Consider the following 21,643-nt stretch of genomic DNA (forward strand, 5'->3'; position numbering starts at 1 on the left):
TGTAGAGAGGCCATAACATCATGTCCATGATGGCCCAAGTGGCAGTGCCACACCTCGACGGGAGCAACGATAGAGAGAAGAGCGATGCAACGCCCAGGAGTGGAGTCGATGGTGTAAAGGTCGTCGTCACTGTTACATCTGAGGAGCACATTCCTAGTGCATATATCCTTGATAGAGAAACCAAAATGATCAAATTCAAGTGAGCAAGAATTTTCATGAGAAATTGACGCATAGAGGTAAGAGTTTTAACCAAGGATGGAACAATTGCCACATTATATAGATGAAAAGAAGAAGCAGGTGTGGAAAAAGTAAGATGACCGTAATGTGTAATAGGAAGCGTGTGGCCATTGCCTACGGTGACAACGGAATGAGAGGTAGCAGGTATGGAGGAATGAAGAATACTGTTGTCGGATGCCATGTGAGAAGTGGCACCGAGTCAACAACCTAATCGGCCTGAGACGGGGTTTGCATTGCATTGAGGGTGGCAACGAGAGATGCCTGGTCCCATTGCAAGCTGTAGTCGTGGATGGGCGCAATCATGGTGGAGTATGCTTGCGCGGGCGCTGGTGTCGGTCATGGCCTGAGGATGCCAGGAGTGTTGAAGGAGCGTTGATGTGCCAGCGCAAATGTCACAGTTTGTGGTCCCCACAGGGTGTTGCACACCCATGGTCCAGTGGAAGGGACCGGCAGTGGGGCTGTAGCACGGTGGCCACCGCCCTTGCCGCGACTCTTGTTACAACCCTTGGTGTGGCCGCGGTTGGAGGAGCCCGTGGACGACGCACCCTATGGATGCAATGGCGTAGACGAGCGAGAGGCGCCTATGCAGGAAGAGACGTTGTTGCATGTTGTCGTGGAGAGGAGGACAGAGGCCAAGGCGACCTTAGCGTTGTTAGTCACCTTTAGTTCGTGAAGGAGCGGCAAGGAGCGCACCTTAGAGAGCGATGGGAGTGGATCTTGAAAGGAGATGATGTCATTAGCGGTCTTGAGGCGTGGGCTGAGGCCACGCAGAGCATTAACCGCATCCTCAACCTGGTGGCCAACATCACGAAGTGCATCAGCGGTGGTTTTTAGACACTGAAAGTAGTCTGTGACAGACAGATCACCCTGCATCAATGAGTGAAATTGGTGGCTGAGGTAGATGGCGTGGGCGTTCTGGTTGGCGTAGAACAAATCATGGATGCGAGTCCACAGATCGTGTGCCGTCTGATTCAGTTCTATCATGACGTCAAGGACTTCTTCATGGACAGAGCAATACAACCATATCCGGACAGTGCAGTCCGCCTGCACCCAGGAGGAGTCATCGAGGTTCGCCGAAGTAGAACCGTCGATGTGAGAGAGGAGACCGAACCAGCCGACCATCGCCTCGAAGAATGTCGACCAGCAGGTGTAGTTGGCAGCCTTGTTGGAGAGGATGACGGGGACATGAGCCTTGACCGAGGACATGTTAAAGGTCAGCGTTGTCAGGGAGGGTTTGTGAAGGAGCAACATGAACACAAAGATGAGGGAAGCAACTGGGTCTGTGCTGATGGAGGAGGTAGTGCCTTCGCCATGGGAGGGGAGGTTGCCATGAGAGGCTGGCGGAGAGGGGTGGTAGCGGTGCCTTTGTATGAGGAGCAACATAACTTGCTGTTTGAGCATCAAAACCGAACTAATACCATGAAAACGAAATTGGGGAAGGCTCAACACATTCAATCCTGGTGGCCGTCGTTTTATATATAGCCATGTACAGGTAATACAATGAAGGGAATGGATAACTACCTATACAAACACCTGATGCATATCCCCTATATTTGTACACATTTACATAGGTCAATAAAGTTGTTAAGAGATTTGGGAAAGGGTAAAGAACAACATTCTAGTTGAGAATATGTGCTAGATTCACCTGGTACGTAATTCAAAGGTAAGCAAACTGGATGCTGTTCATTGCAAACACAAGTTTCTGCAATGACACCCTTGTGGTTCGGGTTTCATTCAATGCCCACTCCTGGCCTGTACTAGTGCCAATCTCACTCAACAATCTACATGCATGTACTAGCATATAGCATCTTGAAACATACAGATAACGACAGGAGGATTAAAGGAATGACGCATCAAAGCAATGATGATTTAGTTTCCGTATATACCTAGGCAGTGTTGGACTATATTTTTGTCATGCCTTAATACAAGCCTACTACTCGTGGCTGCATGCATGGAACATCAACTCGAGGTGGTCTGACTGGGATCTATCGTTCGGCTGAATGGCGATGGAGTATCACGTCAGACTGCTGGCCTCCTGCAAATACTGTCAAAATGAGATAAGTAACACATGTATGTGGGCATCTAGAAGAATAATATATACAAGGAAACTAATTTGACAGGTCCAGCCCAATAATCTTTCAGCCTTAGCAAGCTTGCAGCCCATGCTAATTAAATACAAATATGTATACACATATGTATACGACGACCTTGCATGTTGCAGGTACATGTGTGTTCCAGAAGCTTCCAGGCAAACTCTACACTCATAACGCATGGCTGCATAACAGCTCGGCAAAGGCCGTTCCTTATCCGGAGCGTCGAGTAATAGAAGGCAGCAGGCGGAGAAAGAAACACACATGCATGCGTCTTTAAGCTAATCTCTCTTGTCGATGGGACCACACACTCAGCTGGGCCTCTATCTCAGTGATTAGCATGCATGCATGGCTATAGATCGAGAACGTGGATCAGCAAGTTGGAGCCTTGAACGAGCTAACAAGTCACGCACGAGGGGAGGAACGGCCTTCACTTATCTCGGTCGGACGACGCTCTCGTCAAACGGAAAAGTGGCGGCGCCCTTCCATCGCCTCTACTCCTTCCACCGCCAACCACAACACTTGCCTATAAAAGGCCATCAGGTTTCCACTCGCGAGGGCGTCTTTGATCTCCAGTACTGGGACCACATATTTTCCAACCTCCACCGCCACCATACACAGCACGCACACCCATCCATCTGAGAGAAGCAAGAACACATAGAAGTGAGCGCACAAGGTGGGCGATCGTCGCTGAATGGTGAGGCACCATGCCGGCTCTTGCATCTCCCCTCCCTCCTTCTCATGTACTAGGTTGGCACGCCGATGAGGCGACTTGTGGGCAGGTGCCAACCAGATACCGGCTAGCTCGCAGGCTGCTGTATGATGATATCCATCCGATGTACATGTACAAGCTAGCTGTTTCAGCGCTTCATAGGTAAAAGGTCCGTGAGACCCATGTCATTTGGTCATCGGCGTTTACACACGTATGGTTGGGTTGGGATCGATGTATGATCTATGGGTTTGTGATATGAGTGGCTGGAAGACGGTATGTTGGTGGGGATCAGCATATGATCCGTGGATCTGCGGTAGAGATAGATGGTTTGAAAGGTAGTACAATGGTGGGGATCGGCTTATGATCCATGGGTTGTGGGACTGATGGCTGCAAAGCGGTATGTTCGTGGGGATCGGCATATGATCCGTGGGTTTGTGGTAGAGACATATGGTTTGAAAGGTGGTATGATGGTGGGGGTCGCCTTATGATCCATGGGTTGGTAGTACGAATGGCACAGAAAAGTGGCATGTTTGGTAGGGATCAATGTATGATTCATGGGTCCGTGGTAGATACGGATGATGTGGAAAGTGGTGTGATGACATAAGATCGATGTATGATCTATGGGTTTGTGATATGAGTGGTTGGAAAAGTGGTATGATTGGTTGGGATCAACTCATGATTTGTGGGCTTGTGGTACGGGTGGCAGAAAACTGCATTCACAATCAATGACTCGTGATCAGTATGAGATCAATATGACAATGCTATAGAATCTATCGAGGGCGATGAGATGTTAAGTATGCCTTATGGCGATGCTGTAGATCTGAGTAAAAGGGCCACGCTCTCGCGGATTAAGTCATATGAAATTTATTGGGTATAAGGCACAAGTGCACACATGATTATTTACGTACATGTGTGGCAATGTTTTCCCTCTAAAGCACAGGAAACCATGATGTTTTTATTTAAAGAATTAACTAGGATCGATCAGTGCCAAGTATATCCATAAATGAGATACAATATGATAAAGCATGGCAGAGTTAGGTTCAAGACCATGTTTAGTGATGTCGGAGATTTAGCAAAAAGTCTTACGTTCGATTCATTATTTTCCATGATCGACGAGGCCGAAAAACTTTACAATGTCCTGATAGATGAGGCTGGACACATTACGTTCGTGATCGACGAGGCCGAACACAATCCAAAGCTTTTAGCTTGAACTCCGTGCATGACAGAATATGACATTAAATTGCTCGAGGGTGATGAGCCTAGCATTTTTTTCTCTCTCATGCAACACATCATACATCTATGGAGTACAGGACATGAGACTTGAGATTGACGGCGTTTGACACACTTAATCGGAGGTATTTCGTAGGCCCAACATGTGGATATAATTAACTAGAGTTCTTATGAGGCTCTAGAATTCAAGGATTATGTAATCATCTGTATATTAAAGCCACACAGGGATCTATGTAAGAAGAGGAGACTTATAAATTCTTAGGGATGAATAAAGGATACAAGTTTCCTATTTAGTTTGTGTTTTTGTGTGTTTTATTTATTTACTCGTATACAATTGTATACTGGCACATCCACACTCAATTTTACCATACACAGAGAAATTTGAGTATTTCTCTCGTGGAAAACAGGCAGCTGATTTAGCTAGGTACACCCTAGTAAATCAGGCGACGCTTGTTTAGTAGTTACATGAGCTGCCATATTAGCATCACGTTTTAGAAAAAATAAATCAAAAGAATTGAAAATCCTGCTGAGCTCTTGGATTTGCACTAGGACAAGTAAGACGACCACCCTGTGCTCTCCTCTTGTTCGCCAAAGATTAACCAGGACCTGAGAGTATGTCTCCACGATCACATCTGGGTTACCCCAATCAACAATTTGGCTCACTCCATCTCTGCATGCATAAGCTTCCGCCATCAAATCGTTTAGCATCTATCCGTCAAATCCTCCGTCAACATTTACCTTTAAGGCTCCTGAAGGTGGAGGGATCCATTTGGTTAGTGAAAAAACTTGAATGTTCAGCTTCAGCTCCTTCGACACTTGAATCCGGTTGTGCTCCTACCATCCCCAATTCTGCGAATGAGGCCCAATTCCAAGGCCGTTCTGCCTTTCAAAATCGCGCGACATTATGTGAATCCCAGCTTTTGCTTGATTAGCTTGCCAAGTCAACTGAGCGTTCCCATGTGTCATCATCAGCATATGCCCGCTGTCTGCGACCGACGACAAAATCAACACGTATAAGGTACCATTTTCAGCAATCAACTAAATAGCATCCATCTAGATCATATGTACCACGCCAAAAAAATTGCGTTCCAACAAACATAATCACGTGCTTTGAACCAGAGTTCAGAGCCTATATATGAGCCATAAGCTGCCTGCAACAAGGAATATCACATACAAACTGCACAGCAAGCAGGCTGCATTAAGAATTAAGGACACACAGGACTCCATGCTTGATAGCTGCCCTTGGAATTCGTCGCAAGCTTTTCAGATTTGTACACTATTTACACAACCACCACATTGCTCTACACCTTGCAACTGAACAAGCTTTAAGTACTGATGTACAACTCACAAGGAAAGCGTTGGAAGCACAATGCTGCACTGACGCTTTCCCAGATGGCCGGGTGGGGCTCATATCGGCTTCCAAACACTCAGGACCTCTTGGAACATCTCCAGCATCAGCTCACGATCGGCATGGTGGAAGAAGCTATGGATCTCATCTTTCACATCGTATATCTTCCCAAACACAAACAAGTAGGTCAGGCACCCTTTCTTCAGCCTCTCGAGCTGGTACAGCCACGCCACGTGAAGCCTCTCAAGGACGTTGGTAGAGTTTATATCCTGCAGCAGGCTCTCCTCACAGCAATCCTTGATGTCACTGATGCCATACTTATTCGCTGCAGCGAGCAGTGAAAGGCGGTGCTTCCAGAACTGCTCCTGCTTTATGGTCCCGTAAATGAAACCAAGCAACGCTGAGCAAGATTCGAGGCACATGTCGTTGATGTTGATCGTGGACGACTCCTTTTCCTTGAGATCATGCAGGAACATGCTCTCAAAGACGGGAGAACATGCTGTGAGGATAGCCTTGTGGGCCTTGAGGACACCATCTGTTGTGTTGATGGTCACGTCAGCATGGATAGACTCCGTGAGCATGCGGGAAAGACACCCAAGAGTGCTCTTACTAGCAATGTTCTGCACCATGCCATCATTCGGCCAAATTGATGATGACAATTCAGTAGCCTGTGAGCACATCGGAAAATGTTAGCACATTTATTAGCACCAGGAAGATGCCCTAACAGTAGGACTCCTGATGATGAATCTTCCAAGTAATGGAATTTTCTGCATTTAGGAGCCTATATATATATAATGTTCTAGAAAAGAAGCACAAGTTTGTTGCAAGTTTTTTTTTGGGGGGGGGGGGGGTACTTGCATTGTTAGTGCCTATCCTCAGGTCCAAAAACTCAACATCCACTGTAAAACGCCCATGGGACATCACATCAACTTGCCAGGCAAAGTCATCGCTGGTTCGGAGAAGATGCTCGAGCACTGTCAGAAAAAAGGATAAGAAACTAAGAACAGCGATGTTCACAGAGCCTGAGAGTGTTATCAGCAAAGTTCACTCAAGTCTTTAAACCAGCAAGGAGACCAGAGAATAATAAGAGAAATGGACGGCACACATGTCACAATGAAACCCATCAAGGTAGGCTCTTAATGCTGAATAGCATCAAGTTATGAACAATCCTCTTTTTTTTCAGAAGTTCTAGGGGAGAATTTCCCCACCTTTTTCATTGATAACAAAAACAGTCCGTTAATAGAAGCTGGAACTAGAGACATGGGGAAATCCGGACAGGCTAGGAAGGCCTTCCGAACAGAGTAGAATATGAACATTTCATTCATATTTACAAAGGATGCAAGTGCAACCAACACCACAATATAACGACCATATTTTCTGGGTTCAGAGCTGTCTCAAGATTCCAGATACTCAATATTCCTTCACAATGACTTAATCACAATACATATTTCTTGTTCTTCACAAAGTAGCTGCAGGAAAGCTGTTTACTGAATCAATGAGCTTGAAATTACTTTCTGACTAGCAATTGTTTGGAACTTTGGAATGTTTTTTCCCCAAAATAAAATCGAAGAACGTCCTCATATACTTTCAGCTTATCCGAATTGGCTAATTCTCGGTATTTCTTAAGGTTCAAATGATATTGTTAAGTAAGATTCAGTGGGCAGAGATCAAGGTGGATAACAAAAATTTCCTCACAACAGCCGTCATGTGAGGCACTTGTAACTAGTCATAACTGAATGGTAGTCCATTTTTACCTCGTATGGGTAAATATATTTCCTCACAACAGCTGTCATTATAAAGGTTCAATCTTTACCCATCAGAAATGAAATGATGCGCCGAACAGTCCAGTTATCCAGCCAATTAAGAAGCATACCGGGAGAGACGCAGGAGCGCCGTGGCGGGCCGGCCCAGGAGGCACGGAGCACGAAGCGCACGAGCGGTGGCTGCTCCTTGGCAATCCGACCGGGTTCCGGGAAGAGCCGCACGTATATGGACCGGCTCTTCTCCACCGACAGGTACCTAGTACAGCACAAAATTCAATCAACAGGGTGCAGTGAGGCTCACGAGGCGAAGACACCAAATTACGCAGTTTTCCAACCGGCAGGCAGCAGAATCCTGCCAAATTCCAGGGATTTGTGCCGAAAGGGCGTCGGATTTCGTGAAATTGGAGCACAGGGGCTGGAAAGGAGGGAGCTTGGAGGGGCAGCAGCTGGGTTTGGGGGATCGGGACGGGTAAGAAGGGAGGGAGACACGCAGTTACCAGTTCCAGATGCCGAGCTTGAAGGGGTCGGAGCGGCGGTAGGAGCAGGGGCCGAAGGTGTCGATGCGCCACTGCGCCAGGCGGGAGATGACCTCCACGCGGGAGTCCGGCGCGCTCAGGCCTCCGCTCATCGTCGCCTCGGCGAGCAGCAGAGGAAGTGCCGTGCCGCCCTGCTGCGACTCAAAAGGAAGGGATGGGTGAGGACTGACGATGACTCGGTGGTGCTTGGTCAGTCAGTTGGCGGTGGTGCATCTTTTGTTTATCGCCTACCCTTTGCCGCCCCAATCACACGATTTGTGCAAAATGTACAACCACTTGTTCTTTGTTCTCACGGAAAAAACGAAAGATAAAGACATTTCGAACTCAAATTCTAGCTAGCTAATTACTCACTCTGACTAATACCTTGCGGAAATCCAAATACTCTCGTAATTTCAGACAATATGTGCGGAGTAGAGTGGCATTTTGGCTCACTTTGCATTCTGCTTTGCTCGATGGAATAGGACGCTCCGATAATTTGGGCAGAAGAACAAGCACTTAGTATGCCTCGATCTGATTAGTCATGAGGTTTATTCCAAATAGCGGGTCACATATTGAAAGACGGGAATTGTGGAATAATTGAAAGAAGGAGATATCTCGGAGAATAGCAAGATAGTTCTCATTGATGTTTAGCCGTGTATATGTACACGTTTTACAGCTGATTTACAGGTTGTTAAGATATAAAAGTATTAACAACAGAGCTATAAATGGAAGCTACAAATCAGGAGCAAAGATGGACAATCCGGATCCTGAGCTGGTCTCTGATCTCGTCCTCTGATCACGTCTGTTGCCGGAACGGGAATGTAGCTCGGTAGGGAGAGAAATATTCCAACAGCCCCCGCAGGACCCTTTTGCGGACAAAATGGAGGTTGATTTCCAGGTGCTTCGTATGTTGATGCTGAACCGGATTGGTGGACAAATAGACATTACTATGTTGTCGTAGTAAACTACTGTGGCCTTGGGAGGAGGCCGTCGTAGCTCGAGGAGAAGTTGCCGAAGACAATAAGCCTCAGTGACGGCGTTGGCGACACCACGGTACTCCACCTCAGCTCTGGATCACAAGACCGTGTGTTGTCTTATAGAAGACCATGAGACAAGGTTGTCGCCGATGAACACATAGTAGCCGGAAGTGGAGCAACGTGTGTCGGGGCAGCTAGCCTAGTCGGCTTCGGAGTACATGATGAGGTCGTGGGGGAAGAGTGGTGCAGCTGAAGACCGTGGCAGAATGTGCCTTTTATATAACACAAAATGCACTTGACCAACTGAAGATGCTGTTCACGGGGTCATGCATGTGCAAGCAAACTTGTTGTATAGCATGGGATATGTCAGGGCGTGTAATAGTGAGGTACTGGAGTGCTCTAGCTAGGCTCCGATAGAGGGTGGGATTGGTGACCGGATCACTAGGGATAGTAGGAAGTTTTGAGCGAACATCAATAGGTGTGGCACATGGATTGCAATGAGTCAAGGAGGCACGGTCCAAGATCTCTACTGCATATTTTTCTTGAGATAAGAACATACCAGATCGGGAGCGATGCACGACAATGCCAAGAAAGTAGTGTAGCGGGCCAAGATCGCTCATGGAAAACTCTCGGCGCAAAGCAGCTATGAGGCGCTCAAGAAGAGTGTGTGGATGTTGATAGGATGATGCCATCGACATATAGGAGTAAGTAGGTTGTGTCATTGTCACGATGCAAGATAAAAAGGGAAGGGTCACTCTTGCAGTCGAGGAAACCAAGGGAGAGGATGAATGACTGAAAACGAATGAACCAAGCATGGGGAGCTTGTTTCAAACCGTATAAGGACTTATTGAGCTGGCACACATGGCTAGGCTTGTCAGTGTCAATGAATCCCAGAGGTTATAGACAGTAAATGGTTTCCTCGAGTGTACCGTTGAGGAAAGCGTTTTTGACATCAAGTTGGTGGATCGGCCAATCTTGACTCAAGGCAAGAGAGAGAACCACGTAAATTGTTGCGGGTTTGACAATTGGGCTAAAGGTCTCATTGTAGTCTAGGCCTGATTGTTGAGAAACCTCGCAAAACCTAGCGAGCTTTGTAACAAGAGAGGGAACCATCCGGGTTGAATTTATGGCGTAGATCCATTTGTCGATGACTATATTGGAGTCGTCAGGGGGTGGAACAAGATCCCATGTATTGTTTGAGGAGAGGAGGCTTGAAACAACAGTGTACGAATGACATTGTTGGTTGTGCGAATGGCACGTTCCACTTTGCCGTTTTGAGGGGTGGTGTGGGGGCAGGAGTAACGGAAGTGAGTGCTGAGCACAAGAAAGAATGAGCGAGCGGGCTCCTTGGTAGACAAACAAAAAGGGATCAAATTCAACAGAAACATGATTATCAGTTGTAAATTTGTAGACTGAAATGAGATTTGAAATGAGTTTAGGGGACACCATGACATTGTTTAGGTGGAGAGGACGAGATGGAGTTGGGAAGGAGGTGTGGCCAGAGCCTGTGATGGGAAGCTGTGATCCATCTTCAACCACGACGTGAGAAGAGAGGGTTTGGGAGGATAGTTTACCAGGGTCGGAGGCAAGGTGGGAGGAGGCGCCTGAATCCATGATCCAATTTTTCCCGGAGTTGGTCATGGACATGGCGTTGAGTGCCTGGATTAGGGATGCCTGATCCCATGAGGGCGCCATGCTTAGGGAAAATGTGCCATGGCCCTGGACGGGCATGCTCATGTATTGTAGGCTGGGAGAAGCACTGTGGGAGGTCAGTGTAGTACTGGTCTCCAGGAATGGTACGCGAGGGGTCAAGAAATCCTAAGGTACACGGCCAAGTATGCTGGAGAGGGTACCATGGCCGGCATTCATGGTCGGCGAGATTTTAATTGTGTCGTTCCAGGAATTGACCTAGAAACCAATACGATTCAGCAGAGCAGGAGCTGTGGTGATGTTTCCAAAGGAGTTGTTGTTACAACCCTTGTGCTTGTTGTTCTTGTACTTGTATTTGTCCCTGCCACCTAGGGTGTCTTTCCACATGCGGCTCATATGACAAATCGTATGAGCAAGCCCCTGAGGTTTGGAGCCGCCCATGAAAATAAATTTTCACAGATGCCTGCTTACAACAACCGCCTCTGAAAATAGGATGATTACCACAAGTGATTTCTTATGCTTTTAGATTGTTAAGATGTAGATAAATCTCAACCCAAATGAAGTTAAAGAGACAAAGTCTAAGGTCGTGTCCGCACCTGAGTTGCCTATGATATTGGGTTATTCCGCTTTGTACCACTTCATTTTGCTGTAGGCTCTTTTGCTTGGCTAGTCTACCATGGATCCTAGTCCACGAGACCTTCGCTCGCTCGTTCAGGTAATTATTTTATTCAAGGTATGTATTTGATATTATTCTGTTGAATTATATACGTATCTGCTACTTGATCCAGTGACTGATACAAGAGGCACAGGGGACCTGAGGTTGGGGTCCTAACAGGAGATTTCGTGACATAACAACCAAAACATGATTAGGGCCCACATATCGGAACTAACAGGTGCGAGTACCAAAAAATTCTAAACAAAAATAAAAATAAAATTGTAGGGTGAAATATCAAATATAACATTTTAACCAAAATTTTAAAACAATCTTTCATAGGTATTAAAAAATGGAATAATAATATTACGCCGGTAAGGTAAATTAAAGATGAAATTCCGGTTAAAATACTAATTTCTTACGGTTAAAACCTGGTTGTATGATACAAATGCGTGTCAACATTCGAAACAATTGAATCCCGGAATAGTTTGAACTATAAACCAGAAATTTGTCTCTTAAATTGTTAAAAAATCTAAAACAATAAAACCAGAATTACAATCAATTATAAACCGTAAACGCCAGCCACAAACCGGAAAAGTTCATTCCATTCTGCATTGGTGGGTCCGCCCAAATGAATATGCATTTATAAACCGTAAGTTGCAATACGAAACCGTAAAAAGTACGTTCTAGCGTAAAAAGGTGGGTCAGACGGGATTGAGACGCGGTGCGGTTAGATTGAGTGGTGTTGGGTTCCGATTCAGTAGGAATGGTAGCGTTGGGCAGCACATTGAATAGCGCTCGCCTAATAGGATATATATATGTGTGTGGTGATTGGCTCTCCACACCGTTGTTAGTTACATCTATCCTACATCAAGTTGTGACACGATACACTGCTTCAAATAATACTGCTAAGGCCATCTTCAGCGGCTACTCTAAAATTTCATACTCTAAAATACTATTACAGCACCCCCTATCACTATTGCAGCATACCTCATTCGTTCCATCTCCAGCAGGAACCTTATATATCATCAACTATTTTCTCTGTCCTATATTAAATGGGTTTTTTCCAACCGACATAACCGCCAATGCAGCGTTGTTTTTTACATGTTCCCGTTGCAACGGCGATTGAATAGTACCAAAAAATTCGGTTGGACGTGAATTATTTTTTATTTTTTCAGAAATAAATATTTGTTTTTCCGTAGGGACTGTTGCATGACAAATTTTGATAGTCATTTAGTGTAGCGGGACCAAATTTATTGGCATGTCTTTTTGCGAGCTTGTAGAGGAAGGTCTGTCGGCTTGCACCGGAAGCCTCCCGACTAGTGGCTTCCTGAGGAAGGAAGTGCGGTGGCTTCCCTCACAAGGCTCAGCGTGTCACTATATATATGAGGCAGGGGTAGTGTAACATATGGAAGCCACCCAAATGGATCCTCATTTAGCCTGGAAAGAGTACTTGAGAGAGCTGTGTTTCTCCTCCAACGACTCTTCCGATGAGGAAGATGATATGTTCGTAGAGACTATGAGAGCCAGGCAAGCCGAGTCAGAGGCATCGGAGAGGTGACCTTGGGGCTGTTCAGTGCCTGGTCGGAAGCGCATCCACCGTTATCGGTTAGAGGGCCATATTAGGTTGTACAACGACTACTTTGCCGATCCCCCTGTGTACCCCGACTACATTTTCCGACGCCGGTATTGTTACAAATGGAAACTCTCCACATTCATAAGTCTTATGTGTTGATGTATGTGTGCTGTGCGTAATGATGTATGTTGTTGTAGGTTCAGGATGAAATGTAACCTTTTCCTCAAGATTGTGGGGGCGATTGAGGAGAAGGACCTGTGGTTTCAATAGAGGAGGAACGCTGCAGGCGAGCTAGGGTTGTCCGCGTTGCAAAAAGTGACTGAGGCGTTTCGTATGCTAGCATACGATGCGTCGGCCGATTCTCTAGTTGAGTGCCTCCGCCTAGGGGAGAGCGCCATCATTGAGAGCATGAGACGGTTTGTCCATTCCGTCGTCGATGTGTTCGGCGATGAGTACCTTCGTTCTCCGAATGATGAGGACACTGCTCGTTTGCTTGCTACCAATGAGCGTAGAGGGTTTCCAGGGATGATGGGAAGCATTGATTGTATGCATTGGAGGTGGAAGAACTGTTCGACGGCGTGGTCGGGTTCTTTTACCGGTCATGTCAACGCTTCGACGATCATTCTCAAGGCGGTTGCATCGTAGGACCTGTGGATCTGGCATGCCTTTTTCGGCTTGCTAGGTTCGCTAAACGACATTGACGTTCTGCACTGGTCACATCTCCTCGACGACCTTGCTGCAGGCGAGGCCCCAAAGGTACAATACAGCATTAATGGGCATCATTACACCATGGGCTACTACCTTGCAGACGACATATATTCGGAATGGGCCACGTTTGTGAAGCCCATTCCATCGCCAGTTGGTAGGAAGCAGCAACACTTCGTGCTTCAGCAGGCGGCTGCACGCAAGGATGTGGAGCGCGCATTCGGAGTCCTGCAGTCCCGGTTTCCCATAGTCAAGGGGGCAACAAGGTTATGGGATGGGACACCCTTAGCTCCATCGTGACCGCCTGCATTATCATGCACAACATGATAATCGAAGATGAGCGACATGATGACGAAGTCAAATACGTGTACGAGGGTGCTGGTGAGGACGTGCAGCTGTCGCACGACCTAACCCCTCCCTTGGTGGCATTGAGCCAATGGTACGATGCTATACGAAGCAGGCATAGGCATCCGCACCTCCGGGATGACCTAGTTGGACATCTTTGGCAGATACACGGGGGTGAGTACTAGCAGTCTCCTCTAGTTCTATGTTAGTATGGGTATCCTTAACATAAGCAATGCGTGTTTTGTGGAGTGCATTCCGGATTGTAACAATGCTGTATCCTCGGTTTGTATCATGTAACGATGGCAACAAATGCAAAAATTATGTACCGACCGAGCTCGGTTTGCTGGAAAAATGTCCCCATGATTGAAATGAGGGCTTAACATCCCAAATTGTCAAACCAATGTACATCATAACATAATATAGGATCCAAATTGTCAACCAAATTCATAATGAAATCATACATTAGACGGATGGACCAGAAGAGGCGCGCCTAGCTGCAATAATACTCTGTCTGAGGCTTTTGTAGTATTCATTCTGCTCGTCATCCATTTGTGAAATATCCATGTTCATTATGAGCATCTCCTCCTTTACCTTCTCCAGTTGCATTCGCTCCTCCTCCAGCTGGAGCCTCTGGCGCTCGACATTCATCGTCTCAGCGAACCTCTCGGCCCTATCCTTCAAAATCCTTTCTTTCAAGGAGAATTGTCGGTCAAATATCTCCTTCATGGGGGCATAAGTTGAGTTGGACGATGTTGAACCGCAGGCAACCTCCTTGGACCGAGCCATCCCAGGAGGCTATTTCGGTCATGGAGTGGCATTGGACGCAGGTGCATCCGCTCCTTCTGCTCCGGGCGATGACTCGATGTTCTGTGTGGACGCGGGGCTGGCGACGCCTGACGTCTTCTACTTCTTGCGCGAGGACTCCGATTGCCACTTCGAATGATGTCTCAACTCCCGCCAACATGACAGCAACGTGAACTCTTTGTGCTCCACGGCCTGGAACATCTTGCAAGCCTCCACGATCGGCCATAAGTTAACAACGATTATCATGACAATATCACAAAGCAAGATCTCCTATAAATCACAAACATAAAAACATCATACCGTCTCGCCCTCGGTCGTCCCACTCCTCCTAGAACACATGGCCCTAGTGTAATGGCCGCATAACTCCTGCACCATATCGTTGATGAAGGCCCACCTCCCTTGCAGCGACTTCTTATTGCGGGTAGATGGGAAGTCTTTGTTCTCGTGGAAGTACGATTCGATCCTCTGCCAGAAAGCTCCTAAACTCTGGTTTGACCCCACCACGGGATCCATGCTCACGTTCAGCTATGACACCACAAGCAGTAGATCTTCCTTCACGGTGTAGCTTTGTCCATGGCCACCCCCAGTTGACATCTCTACCGGTGCTTCTTGAGACTGCAGCTCAGCCAAAGGAGGCTGTGTGCCGATGATGCCTTCTTGGGTGTTCGGCACAATGTCGTCCCAAGGGATTGCATCATCGTCACCACGAAGGAAGTCGGCATACTCCATAGAGTCCCTGCACACTAGCAAATAAGCATTGAAATAAAAATGTATTGAATAACTTCAACATGTTTCCTTCCTGTTAAATAAAAGGGCTTCCACCACATGTCTTATCAAACATTATTGAAAAACTCGTAGACAGTTCACACAAGTGGAGGATAACCGTGAACATATAGGGTCCGGCTTAGTCGCCTCGCTAATTCACAAACAACTAACTATTAAACCTACCCGACTACAGCCTCCATGAACGATCCGATTCAATGGATATGGCATCATCCAAATCAGCACACAAAATGGTTTCGGAGCTCCAGTCAGCGGGAAGGATGTCATCGTCATCAATGTCCTTTGATCCCGACGCTTCCTCATCCACTGCAACGCTCATGTTGTCAACAATACCAACCTGGTTGGGCACACCACCGCTGATCAAAGCATCTTCCACTTGGAACACAAGTTGCTCCAAGTCCGACGCTATGCTGTCCACCTCTAGAAGCTCTCGGTTTAGATCCACGCCAGCAAGGCAGCTATCCGTACTCAAATTATCGTTGGCAACCTTCTTCAACGCATCAGCTGCCTCCTGCACATGGTCCTGGAGCATCGACACAAGAGCGCCAAGCGCTGTGGCGTCCATCTAGAACCAGGGCATGCATGAATGAGCATAGTTTCCAAAATCAGGGGCAATGGAGTTTACCAATATGGCAACAAGTACAGACAATCTCAACAGCAGACATGACCAAATAACAACTACAAACAATATGAACTTCGGATATTAAGAAATATCTACTTTACACTCCAGAATGCATAACCTATAGTTCGAACCGTGCAACCATTGCAAGAGAGCAAATTTGCTCAATTTTTTAACACAAGCTAGCAGGTATGATCTAAAAACTTTGAGAACTCCAATTGCATAAGTTACAAACAACCTAATAGTCAGTTCATACTCCAGAAAGCATATCCTATAGTTTGTACCATTCAACCAATGCAAGAAACCAAATTTGCTCAATTTCTGAACATAAGCTAGCAGGTATGACCTAAGCACTTTGACAACTCCAATTGCACAAGCTACAAACAAGCTAATAGTCGGTTCATACTCCAGAAAGATTCACACTAAATTGCATAACCTAGCAGGTATGATCTTTGAACTTTGAAAACTCCCAAACTACTTAAAGCCCATGACCGACGTTGTGTTCTTCTCAATTGCAAGTTGCCATGACACTAGGCAGATTACTATGCATACAACAATCAACCAGCATGAACCTAGGTATTAATCATCAGTAAGATTCACACTAGAATATGAGTTCAAGCTATAGATCCAAGCATTTCATCTACGCCAGTAAAGACCTTGCAAAAGCTCCTCTCCACTTTCAACCTAAAATTTGTCAAACTCGCAGGACGACATCACTTGCTTCGACTCTGGCACAACGATATCATCTCCTACTTCACCACGCGTCAAAGCTATCCATTCCTCAACTACATCGGCATAACCACACCAAGGACGACCAGTGGAGCGAGGCAAGACGAAGAAGACAAGCAAGCACCCCGATTCACTGACCAAGAACAAGCCAGATGAATCGCTCCTCCCCCGACCTCTCCCTCTCTATCTCCCCCATCCTCCCTACAGTGGCGACCAACGGCACATCTGGGCACCCCCCCCCTCCCCGCAAACCGAACGATTTGTGAACCAGGACTTACCAGAGGCTTGGCGATGACCACAGACCTACTACTATGGCCGAGCAAATCGACGGGGGGGGGGGGGGGGGACCGGGGAGCGCGGCCGCCAGATCTGCGGCGGCCCAATCCTCAGCCGCCGGGGACGATGTGTCTTCCGCCTGGTCGCCGGATGGTTCTCGCTTCCGCCGGCTACCGAGGCCGCCTGCCTCACCTCCGTACGCGCCCACCAGCTCCCCTTCCGTCGCTCCACGGGAAGCACGACCCGTGAGCGATTCCCGTCGCCTACAGGGAAGTGGACGCCGCATCCCTCCGCAAAATTGCCGTCACCGAGGCCCTCTCTGCAACCCTGTTGGACTCGATACAGGATCCGCTGGAGACCGCATCCGGCCTCACGCCGACCAGCATCCGACGTGGATGCGGGTCAGGGGCTGGATACGGCATCCGCTGGAGATGGCCTAACACTGCAGGTGTTCATACAAATTTCTCTTAGGACGAGGGGTATTTTTTTTTCTTGTTTTAGTTGATTATCCTTGATTAATTGTTGGGAAGCACTTATTTCAGTGGCAAGGAATCATGATCATTATCAACTTGATATCTCTATCGAAATTTTAATGCAGCCTTGTCTGTTCGCTACTAAAACGATGGAGGCATCTGTAAATAAATTCTATGAAAATCATTGTGAGAAATACAATTATTTAAGCAAGTACATGATGATCACAAAAGACGATCGAAATCGATCATTACTAGAACGACCGTGTTATCATTGCATTGCTGGTGGAAGTTGCTGTCGGCTTCAATTTGTTGATTACTAGTGAAGACTTCAACTAGATTTTTAAGCCTGGAACAAGTAACCGTGGATGGATATATTTAATTTGTATCTCATTTACACATAAACAGTTCAAATTATTCACGCGTTTGTATATTATTATATCCCGTATGAAGGAGACGCGGTATGAGAAACTAGAATACATACGCAAACATAAAAAAGAATCACATTTTTGTTTTTACAGAAACAAGTCAATAATAAGGGAGAAAATCATCGATAGTTTATAGGAAATGATGTTGTGAACACAAAAGTAGAAATCAAGATCACACCTAAACTCTAGCTGAACCAGTTCCAGATCTCAATGGTCATGAAATGATCAATGCAGTCTACAGAATAGCTACGCGTTAATACATAATCAGTCCTGGATATATCTTGATGGATCAGATGTCATTGTTCTTGGAGCATGAAGGAGAAGCCGGAGGCTGATGGAAATTAAGCTGCGTACATGGCAGCAGGCTGCTCAACAGGTTCCAATCGACTGCCGACGATTCCTCAGCGGCGGCTTGATCATAGCTCTGGCCGCCGTCGACGGCTGGGCTCTGGAGCGGCGGCATGTCGGAGATGAGCTGCACCTGCAACTTGGACTCTGCGAAGCTGTGATCGTTCGTCGCCGAGGCTGCTGCAATGTTCATTAGACGTGCATGTGCGTTGGGGCCGTCGTAGTAGTAGCTGGGCATGTTGGCGTAGCCGGGAATGGGATAGCTGCCGGCGTAGCAGCTGTGTCTCTGCTGCTGCTGGTTGGGCATCGGCTTCTGGAACGCGCGGCACACCACCCATCCTTCCTCCTGCAGAGATCGTCGACCATGCAAATTCGCAATTAATCTAGGTTTCAATGTTTTAATTACTGGAAATTAAATTTATTGTACCTGCGCGGTCTCGTGATCGTTGGATTGGAGTCGGTACTCGTGGATGATCCAGTCGGTCTTCCTGCCGTTGGGCGCGCGGCCACGGTAGAAGACGAGCGTCTTCCTCATCCCGATGACACTGATGGAGCTCGACCTCAAGGAAGAAGAGAGGACTGGCTTGTCCCTGCCGGTGGCCTTCCAAAAGCCAGCGGCGGTGGCACGATTGGTACGCGTGCCACTGGGGTACTTGCGGTCCTTGTAGCTGAAGAAGTAATACTCCGTCGGCTCCTCCTCCTGCCCCCTGGCACCGGCACCGTAATGGCTGCACCTCTCTGCATGAGTAAAATTAATTCATGTATGGTGATGTAGCTAGAGGATCGATGATCAATTTACGCATGCATGCCCATTAGCTAATGATCGATGAATCAAACAGTTCAAGAACATATATAATTAACGTACGTACCTTGGAGATCCCATGGCTCGATTCTGTAGAGATCGACCTCGCGGATGATGTCGAGGTCGATCTTCTGGGAGGCCACCTTCCTGGCGAGGTAGTACCCCACCAGCTCCTCCTCCGTGGGGTGGAACCTGAACCCTGGCGGTACGCATGGTGCCTGCTGCTGATCCATTGCTATATCTAGCTGATGATCGATGCTATGCAAAGCCTGCCTCGATCGATGAGCTGCTGATCTTCTTCTCTGCTCAATGCACGCAGATCGAGGAAACGGCAGCTTCAGTTTCAAACTTTCAACTCAGATTGGTTGGTGTATCTGGGCAACCGGCTGGAGGGGCCAGAGGCAGAGAAATAAAGCTCCTAGAAATAGCCAGGGACACAGCATGCAAGGTGCAGACCTAATCAAGTTGTTGCACCATACGTATAGCCGTACATACATACATACATCATCACATATGATATTGGTATCATGTCGAAGAGGAGAAGAAGTACCTACCTACTGATTACAGTAATTTGGTTACAGACGACAGGCATGCCTGAAATATAATTAAGCGATAGATAGATGGATCGATCTGTAATTAATTAAGCTTGTGGCATACCAAAGTAGGAAGACATAAAGTACGATCTAAGACGATCGGCATGGATATATGCCATAGGGTATGTCTAACTAGTTATTAGTTTGTAGAGCTTGGTACGTGTGTGAATTGAAGAAGCTAGCTTTTGGAATGGAATGGATGGTAGAGTATATCCATGTTCCTTGGAGTGCACTTCAGGGCTACTCTCACTGAAATCCACCAGCTGCCATATGTGTACATCATGCTAGTACTAAAACATACATACACTCTTCGTTCTCCCTCACCTACAAGCTGCAGTCTTGGCCACATAATATATATATGTCGGATAAAAAAAGAAAAAAGAAGAACTATATATGGCATGCCTGCTCATCAGTACATCTCGACCAGATCATGATAAAGGAATGAAGCTAGCGCGCTTCCTAAGACGATTCAAAGAATATGTAGTGTAATACAACTAACAACTTATATGCATAAATATTTACAAACATAATGAATATTATACATGCATGGTGGGCACTCACCAGTCACCAATCGAGTCAGGAGAGAGGTAGCTATAGCAGGTAAATTAAAGAGGCCGAGGCTGATGATAAGGAGTACTAGCTAGCTACTATATGGCCTCTGATCGATGCTGATGAGATGGACCGTCGATGCCAAGACGAAGTTGGTAGGGGTGACTTATTTATAGATGGGTTAGAGATAGTGTAATTTGATGATGCAATGATCTAGCTAGTTAGCTATAGCAAGCGCGCATGGGAAGTGGAGAGATCTGCAGCCAGCGGGTATAGATCGAGTCTAAGATACATGGATTGGGGAAACACAGTGAGACAAAGATAGCTTGTTTGGTCGGTTAATATACAAATTAAGTAGCCCCCAAGCGACCACCACCACCCCACTAACTACTGTAGGTGTCAAAAGGGACTTGCATGTACATCAGAAATACTTTCATAATATGTAAGATTCCTACTGGCCAATCTTTTTTAGTTTTGACCATCAACATATTAAGAATTAAGTAGATCGGTAATGTAAGATTGGTGTTACTAGATTTATCACGAAATATAATTTCATAATATATATGTAACCGTTTTTATTTAAAATATTATATTTTTCATAGAAATTACTAGTAAAAAATGTCATATAGTAGACTGTATCGATGTTTTAAACGACTTACTTTTTTTTTGTCAGAGGGAGTACTTAATACTAACTAGCTGAGACTACATGAGAACAATCAATCTCAGCTCGGCAGATCTGATGGCGATTGTTATATTCGTTCTGTAGCTAGATCTCGTAGAAAAGTTCAAAAGACAATCTGTTTTATCTTTTTCTATAATAAAAGGGCAGAGCTCCTGGAATGCAATCCCTTTCAAAAGGAAATGTAGATCAAATGTAATTAAGACCATTAGACAACATAAGAATAATTCAAACTCAACATATATAGAACAGTTCACACGAATTATCGTAGGACCACTTCGTGCATAAAAGGGTTAACCAGAGTTGTCCTAAATTAGTCCACTGGTAGATTTCTTTTCTTGCTAAGAAATGGAGATTAATTATGCATAATGCGTCGTTGATACATTAAATGCCCTTGGACTTACAAGTTGTCGCACGCACAGATATAACAATTGCGCCGTTATATTGTGCTGCAAGGCTGTGATACTTGGAACAGACGCTATAGTCATAACTTAGGTTCTTGGATATCCTCCAACTTGTTTCAGTTTGACAGGGGAAAAGAGCATGACGTTTACGCTTCTGGAGCCCACTGACCAGGAATTTCGGTCAGTGGGACCGCCACTACCTGAGAGAAGCAATATATACGTACTATGATCAGATTATCCTCGGGAAGCACAATATATCCATTCATCATTGTGTTGCTATTCGTGTCTGTTCGGACGGCAGTATAGAACTATAGATGTATAATTTAGCTGCTCTTCGGTGGTCATGGCTGTGGTTGTCA

General features: G+C 46.3%; 4 protein-coding genes across 5 annotated transcripts; 1 reads left to right on the forward strand and 3 right to left on the reverse strand.

Moving 5' to 3' along the window:
* Nucleotides 1–573: 573 nt before the first annotated feature.
* Nucleotides 574–1,443, reverse strand: LOC133899386 (uncharacterized). Its single transcript, XM_062340376.1, has 2 exons — nucleotides 898–1,443; nucleotides 574–783 (listed from the first exon to the last, which is right to left on the reverse strand). The coding sequence occupies exons 1-2, from the start codon at nucleotides 1,441–1,443 to the stop codon at nucleotides 574–576; spliced, it is 756 nt and encodes a 251-aa protein (XP_062196360.1).
* Nucleotides 1,444–5,305: 3,862 nt separating this feature from the next.
* Nucleotides 5,306–8,122, reverse strand: LOC133899439 (BTB/POZ domain-containing protein At1g21780-like). Its single transcript, XM_062340428.1, has 4 exons — nucleotides 7,878–8,122; nucleotides 7,491–7,636; nucleotides 6,476–6,591; nucleotides 5,306–6,285 (listed from the first exon to the last, which is right to left on the reverse strand). Exons 1-4 carry the CDS (start codon nucleotides 8,006–8,008, stop codon nucleotides 5,677–5,679), a joined length of 1,002 nt encoding a protein of 333 aa, XP_062196412.1. The 5' UTR covers nucleotides 8,009–8,122; the 3' UTR covers nucleotides 5,306–5,676.
* A 4,961-nt stretch (nucleotides 8,123–13,083) lies between these two features.
* LOC133899387 (uncharacterized) lies at nucleotides 13,084–13,755 on the forward strand. The gene is made up of 2 exons (XM_062340377.1): nucleotides 13,084–13,294; nucleotides 13,433–13,755. Exons 1-2 carry the CDS (start codon nucleotides 13,084–13,086, stop codon nucleotides 13,753–13,755), a joined length of 534 nt encoding a protein of 177 aa, XP_062196361.1.
* A 4,281-nt stretch (nucleotides 13,756–18,036) lies between these two features.
* On the reverse strand, nucleotides 18,037–20,496 carry LOC133899226 (NAC domain-containing protein 30-like). 2 transcript variants are annotated; one of them, XM_062340200.1, is made up of 4 exons: nucleotides 20,214–20,496; nucleotides 19,127–19,361; nucleotides 18,685–18,995; nucleotides 18,037–18,603 (listed from the first exon to the last, which is right to left on the reverse strand). In XM_062340200.1, exons 2-4 carry the CDS (start codon nucleotides 19,290–19,292, stop codon nucleotides 18,199–18,201), a joined length of 882 nt encoding a protein of 293 aa, XP_062196184.1. In that variant the 5' UTR covers nucleotides 19,293–19,361; nucleotides 20,214–20,496; the 3' UTR covers nucleotides 18,037–18,198. The 2 variants fall into 2 exon arrangements, with proteins under 2 accessions (XP_062196184.1, XP_062196183.1); XM_062340199.1 differs by lacking the exon at nucleotides 20,214–20,496 and having other exon boundaries at nucleotides 19,127–19,550.
* Between the last annotated feature and the right edge of the window lie 1,147 nt (nucleotides 20,497–21,643).

Source organism: Phragmites australis, chromosome 18, assembly GCF_958298935.1.
Source record: "Phragmites australis chromosome 18, lpPhrAust1.1, whole genome shotgun sequence".
NCBI lineage: Eukaryota > Viridiplantae > Streptophyta > Magnoliopsida > Poales > Poaceae > Phragmites > Phragmites australis.